Source organism: Oncorhynchus tshawytscha, linkage group LG13, assembly GCF_018296145.1.
Source record: "Oncorhynchus tshawytscha isolate Ot180627B linkage group LG13, Otsh_v2.0, whole genome shotgun sequence".
Classification (NCBI taxonomy): domain Eukaryota; kingdom Metazoa; phylum Chordata; class Actinopteri; order Salmoniformes; family Salmonidae; genus Oncorhynchus; species Oncorhynchus tshawytscha.
In genome coordinates this window covers 40,684,458-40,690,598 of record NC_056441.1, presented here as the reverse complement: position 1 = coordinate 40,690,598, position 6,141 = coordinate 40,684,458, and the positions used below count along the sequence as shown (strand labels likewise).

Below are 6,141 nucleotides of genomic sequence, written 5' to 3'. Positions count from 1 at the left end.
ACCGTTCATGCTTTAGATAGTCGACCATTAGGGTCAGGGTTTATCAGGGAGGCCACCGCTCTTTTGAGTATGGTAACACAGGGGGGTCACAGGGAAAAGATGAGTCTTTTGCTTATTGATTCTCCTGCGTATTCCGTGGTGCTGGGGCTACGCTGGTTAGCTTGTCATAACCCCACTGTTTCGTGGTCACAGAGGGCTTTCACGGGGTGGTCATGAGAGTGCTCAGGTAGGTGTTTAGGGGTTTCCATTGGTGCTACTACTGTGGAAAGTCCAGACCAGAGATGATCTCTGAAGGTGTGGTTTCCACCGTAAAGCATGGTGGAGGATGTGTGATGGTGTGATGGTGTAGGGTCGCTTTGCTGGTGACACTATCACTGATATATTTAGAATTCAAGACACACATAACCAGCATGGCTACCACAGCATTCTGCAATGATACGCCAACCCATCTGGTTTGCGCTTAGTGGGACTATAATTTGTTTTTCAACAGGAAGATAACCCAAAACACACCACCAGGCTGTGTAAGGACTATTTGACCAAGGAGTGTGATGGAGCTATGTTATAACAATATGCACTTCGTTTCTCATAATGCTGTGTGAGGTTTCCCTCATCTGACTCGTCGGTGCTCTGTTCTGTTCTGTGAAAATGTTATAAATGTGCTGAGAAATAGCCTACAGAAGTTAATTCAGTCCCCGCGTCAGGCATCCTGCCTGAGCCCTGCGCGTGGGAGGGGTCTGTCAAAGCCTTCGCTCTCTAATTATCCAAGCAATAGAAGAAGCCAGGGACGAGGAGGTGACCAGCAGACATATTCTGGGAAAACAAAAGGTATATGCAATATAACTGATAATTAGAAATTACCATTTGAGTAGACATATTTCCCTCTACTGTTAATAATGAGATTGTGAATGAGGATGCGTAGGCTTTGCCATTCACTTATGTTGTGGTTGTGTAGGCTATACCGAGAGAGAGAACTATGAACCGCTAACGTGTTTTGGTAAAGCAACTCTCCTTGTAGAGAGCGTTGTGCAAAATGCAACGTTTGTTAATCCTGGATACATGATAGGATTAGGAACATTTTTACCAAGAAGTCATTAGATTAATTTGTCTCAGTTTTATGCTTTTTTCGATGTTGCAATTGCCAAAATTCAAAAGTAAAAGATATGCTTGCACTGCATTTAAACCAGATTTAGAGATGTTATATAGATTTTAGGGGGATGTTTACATTTTGTAATTGGATACCGGTGCGACAAGGTATTTATTGGTAGGTACCTATTGGTCGGAAATAATCCACCATGCTCGAGTAATTAAATGTAACTTTGTGTGCTATTAATTGTCTGGTAAGTGTGTCAGCGATTTAAATGAACATTCATTTGAATTAATGAACCGGGACATCCACTTTCTTAGCAATATTCTACACATGTGTGCTGCTGCTGGCAGTTGTGAACTAATATGCCTGCATGTTCATTATCTGTATTTACAGCGAGCTGGAAATGGAAAATGTTCAAATAGCTGATTTAGAATCCCTCTGCTTTGATCAAGAGGACAGTCGGTCAGATCCCACAAAAAGCCTCACATGGGCTTCAAACTACCAACGCATCAATAAAAAGTCACTTTCCAACGAGCATCGTTGCGAGTCGGGGAATTGGGAGACTGCCTGCGCGGATTCAGGACAATGGCCAACTGCCTCCGGAGACGGGCAGCCCGGGGCAATCAGCCAGCGGGGAGCAGAAGCTGAGAGAACCGTATGTTGCCTAGAGGAATTGGAGACATCTTTCACACGCAAGTACGAGGATTTCAATTTACAACAGGAGAACAATCCGCAGCAGTCTGCAAGGATCAACAACGGAAGCCTGAGTCACAGCTCCTTCGACGAACTCCACGACGGTGTCCCGGAACTGTCCATGTTGTCAGAAAATGAGTTTACATCCGAAGCCTTGGGGAAATCAGCGGATTACGGTTTCATAAGTGCTGTCACTTGCCTGGTGACTGGTATCTCGTTAGTAGCCATCTCCTACACTGTTCCCCGGGAAGTTAAAGTGAACCCGGACAGTGTGTCGGCCCGGGAGATGGAGAGACTGGAGAGGGAGAACGCCCTGGTAGGGGTTCACCTGGACCGGTGGGTTATAGCAGGGCTATGCCTGCTCACCCTCGGGGGTGTGGTCCTCTCCACCCTGCTCATGGTGTCTTTGTGGAAAGGGGAGATGTTGAGGAGAAGGGCCTTCACCTACTCCAAACAGTCTGCACAATTATATGGCTCTATCAATTTAAGAGGGGGCTCAAACTCACCTAATGTCCCCTCCCAATTGTCTGTGGAAGATTTGGAAGAGGTCCTAAATTGACATTATGTACAATTGTAAAGACACTGACTAATCTCTATCACAGAAAGTCCCTCCGCAACTCTTACCAATGGTGTCTTAAGATAATGCTGCTTTGATTTGTGCATTTCATTCATGTAGCCTACTGGGAATATTCCATTCCCCATGTAGAATGCTCCTTGCCTAAAATGGATGGGTATTATTTGAAATATTGGCTGAATTTACCCTCCGACAGAGGTTTGTGTTGTGCAGACCATAACATCTTATTAGCATGAGATTCGTCATTTTGTCAAAGCAATGGTTTATTCTGTATATATAGTGTCTTAAAAGTTTAAATTGGATATCATGTTGTATCAGATTTAAAAGACAATTGCATGATCAACACTGGAAATACAAACACACATTGTGTCCAAATTTGTTTTTTGCTATGCATACAAAATGCAAATACTTAGCTAAGACAAATAATAATACAAGGGTTATGTTTGTGAGTACCTCAGTAAATACACAATACACTAGGATATTGGACAGGAGATATTCAAAAACACAAGTGATACACGACACACACGCACCTTAGGAGGGTTAGCTGGTTAAGGTGCTCTGAACAAACTTGTTGGTGTCTAAAATTGCACCGTATTCCTTATTTAGTGCACTACTTTTGACCTACTCCTAGGGAATCAGGTGCCATCTGGGATGCAGACATTGTGTCCCTTGCTTATGGTGAGCATAATGCTGTGCAGTGCAGGTTCAGTAATAGAATGTTTACAGTATGCAGGATCAGGTTATACTCGCCAGCCTTTGTAAGCATGTAGCACTAACCATTGCCAAGATGCACACTTATTTTACCTCTTAGCGCCGTAATTTAATGTATGACTTGCCTGTCTATGTATTACCTACATGTTAAGTGGACTTGTAATCCATCCTCATTTAGTGTTGTTCACTAAGGGTATAAGTACAGGTGCTCCAAATGTGAGGATATATATGTATATTGTGTCATTTAAGCAAAGTTGAAAAGGCTTCAAAGGTAGGCTATTTATTTTAAATAAGCAGATCTTAGGCATATCTGGAGTGGGGGCTGGGCACTACAGCTGACAACCACCCACTGTCTTTCTCTCACTCACCCACTCACTCTCACACACACGCAAGTCCCCCTCCCCTGAACGGAGTCACTGAGTAATCCGTCAGGCCAGCTGGCAGCAGGAAATGGAATTGGAGTGCTGCAGGGATCACATGGGGTCAAGAGCTGGGTTGTGGCAGTTGTGGCCCCTGGGGATCAGGAAGTGAAGACACATGCGGTGGTAATGGCTGTGGCTCAAATGGCACCATATTCACTATGGGCCCTGGTCAAAAGTAGTGCACTATATACGAAGTAGTGTCAGGGTGAAATTTTGAGACATAGCCAATGTATCTTATCCGATGTGGCATCCAGTTATCATCAACTGTCATAGCATGTGAAGGGAATGAGTTGGCAGTGAGTTGGCAGTGAGGTCATTACTACAATTTTAAAATTCCTTTCGGATTCATAACCTTAGTTAATAGCTTATTCGATAATGATTCTCATTACCCAGTGTTTGTTGCATAGCAACGACCGGCTGAGTAAAGGAAGACCAGGGAAGAAGTGACAAAGGAGATGTTTTTACTGAGACAAGGAAGAAGTGTGAATATAGCACCTAATGTATAGCCATATCTTATTGATTGATTGCATGTATAAAGTAGTAGGCTGCTCCAGCCAGAGATAACATTACATACATTACAATTTATCAAGGATAAAAACACAATAAAGCCCAAATGAATGACTTATTTCCATTGTGTTCTCTGGTTAATGTGGTTAAAAGGGACAAGAAGCAGCAACATCACACCACAGTGACTTCTTCTATTTTCATATTTCGTATTATGTGATGTGCTGCATGAACTAGAAATAATATTTCAGACAGTGCAGTTAAAATATACCGAATAAAAAATATAAACGCAACATGCAACAATTTCAACGATTTTACGGAGTTACGGTTCATTTAAGGAAATCAGTCAATATAAATAAATTCATTAGGTCCTAATCTTTGGATTGACTGAGCAGGGGCACAGCCATGTGTGGAACTGGGAGTGCATAGACCCACCCACATGGGAGCCAGGCCCAGCCAATCAGAATGAGGTTTTTTTCCCCACAAAAGGGCTTTATTACAGACAGAAATACTCGTCAAGTTCATCAGCTGAAATAAGCTTTTGGTGCATACATGGAACATTTCTGGTATCTTCTATTTCAGCTCATGACACATGGGACCAACACTTTACATGTTGGGTTTATATTTTTGTTCAGTATGGAATTGCCTCTGTTAAAGTTGATTGACTTCAATCAAAGTTTCTGAAAGCTGTAATTAACAGCCCACTGTTTTCCAGTCACGACTTCTCTGTTTGTATCATGTTGCTCTCCCTCATATTCATTGTAGGCAGCAGTGATTAATTGTCAGCTGTTCTTGAGTTAATGTCGCCCACATAGTCATGTCCCTTTGTGCCATCGCTGTCCTGACTGAAGCACAGAGAGTGCACCATAACCATAGAAACGGGGTCAGCCGTTTCTAAGGAGAAGACACAGTTTGCCACAGTGAGGATTCTTTGAAAGAGATGAAAATAGGTGATTTCCCCATGCAGTGCTTGTAGAGTCAATAGAGCTTTTCTGAATTCAGTGTATGTTTTACCTTTAAATTAGCTTTCACTGCACACAGAGTATACTGCAGGTGCATCCAATCCCTTATCCAGCTGTGTAACACTTGTGTAACACTTATGTCACACTGGAGAGAGCAAGCATTCACTCAGATTGGAGCACATGTAATCACTAGGCTACCAGTTCTTCAGTACCAAAGTACTTAAATAATTAATTTCGCATGGATCAGCTGTAGATGGTATTGTTTATTATTGAAATGAAAACATGTATGGTGTGTTATATGGTCTTGGATATATGTCAACCTGATGCCATCGCATTTAATTCCCATTATTATTATTATTCATTTTAAATCTAATTTACCTTAATCTGTCATGGAGTGGATTACCGGTACTCCATGTGTATAAACTCTAAAAATGCAGAGCCATCGAGGTTTGACTCAGAGCCGAGCTGAGCATGTGCAAGCAAGCATTTATCTCCAAGAGGAATTTTATTGCCATTTAGCAGTGAGGAAGGTGTAGAATGAATCTTATAGTGGGACAGCTTTGCTTACTTTGTCCTTGATTTACGCTGCAATTTATTCAGTGTGCCAGGCTTCCACAGCAGTTCCCAGCACCTAGGTAGGGACATCAAAAGTTTCCACTGCATATTGATTCCATTTAAGTTGTCCAGCAGACCAAAGCTGAATCCCCAGGAGTCTCAACTCCATCCTTGCCAGCAGCCCAATGTGGCATTACAGGGAATATTCGGGGTAACAGACACTACAAAAGCCTTGGAAGGCTTACAAGCTGTTACGGTGTTCTATTTGGAACAAATTGATTGTGTGCCCTATGTATCAAGCTCTTAGTTTTCTTTCTTAATCATTTTAATAATTGAATGCCTGTATGACTGTGCTGGTTATAAGGCTATTGCTTCATCCAAATGGGTGGTACGAAAGGTATATCTCCCAAGTTTTGATAGTGTTAATTCATTTGTCATTTACTGTAACAATTGCTATGATTATTATGATCTAATTAGTGTGAGGCAACAATTTTGTGCTGATTTAATGAAATATGGTGACTGAGTAATTGCTGTTTCTAGGTTTGAATACATAATGTGCCCTTTAAAGCACTGCCAGCAGCAGGGACAAAAAAAGGCACATTTTCTTAGTGCTCTTTCTTTCCTTAGTGCCCT

The 6,141-nt window shown here is 42.1% G+C and overlaps 1 protein-coding gene across 2 annotated transcripts; it reads left to right on the top strand.

The window, feature by feature from the left end:
• The first annotated feature begins 697 nt into the window (after positions 1-697).
• On the top strand, positions 698-4,225 carry LOC112264957 (transmembrane protein 74). 2 transcript variants are annotated; one of them, XM_024441889.2, is made up of 2 exons: positions 698-825; positions 1,481-4,224. In XM_024441889.2, exon 2 carries the CDS (start codon positions 1,491-1,493, stop codon positions 2,337-2,339), a length of 849 nt encoding a protein of 282 aa, XP_024297657.1. In that variant the 5' UTR covers positions 698-825; positions 1,481-1,490; the 3' UTR covers positions 2,340-4,224. The 2 variants fall into 2 exon arrangements, with proteins under 2 accessions (XP_024297657.1, XP_024297658.1); XM_024441890.2 differs by lacking the exon at positions 698-825 and adding an exon at positions 852-1,337 and having other exon boundaries at positions 1,481-4,225.
• The last annotated feature ends 1,916 nt before the right edge of the window (positions 4,226-6,141 follow it).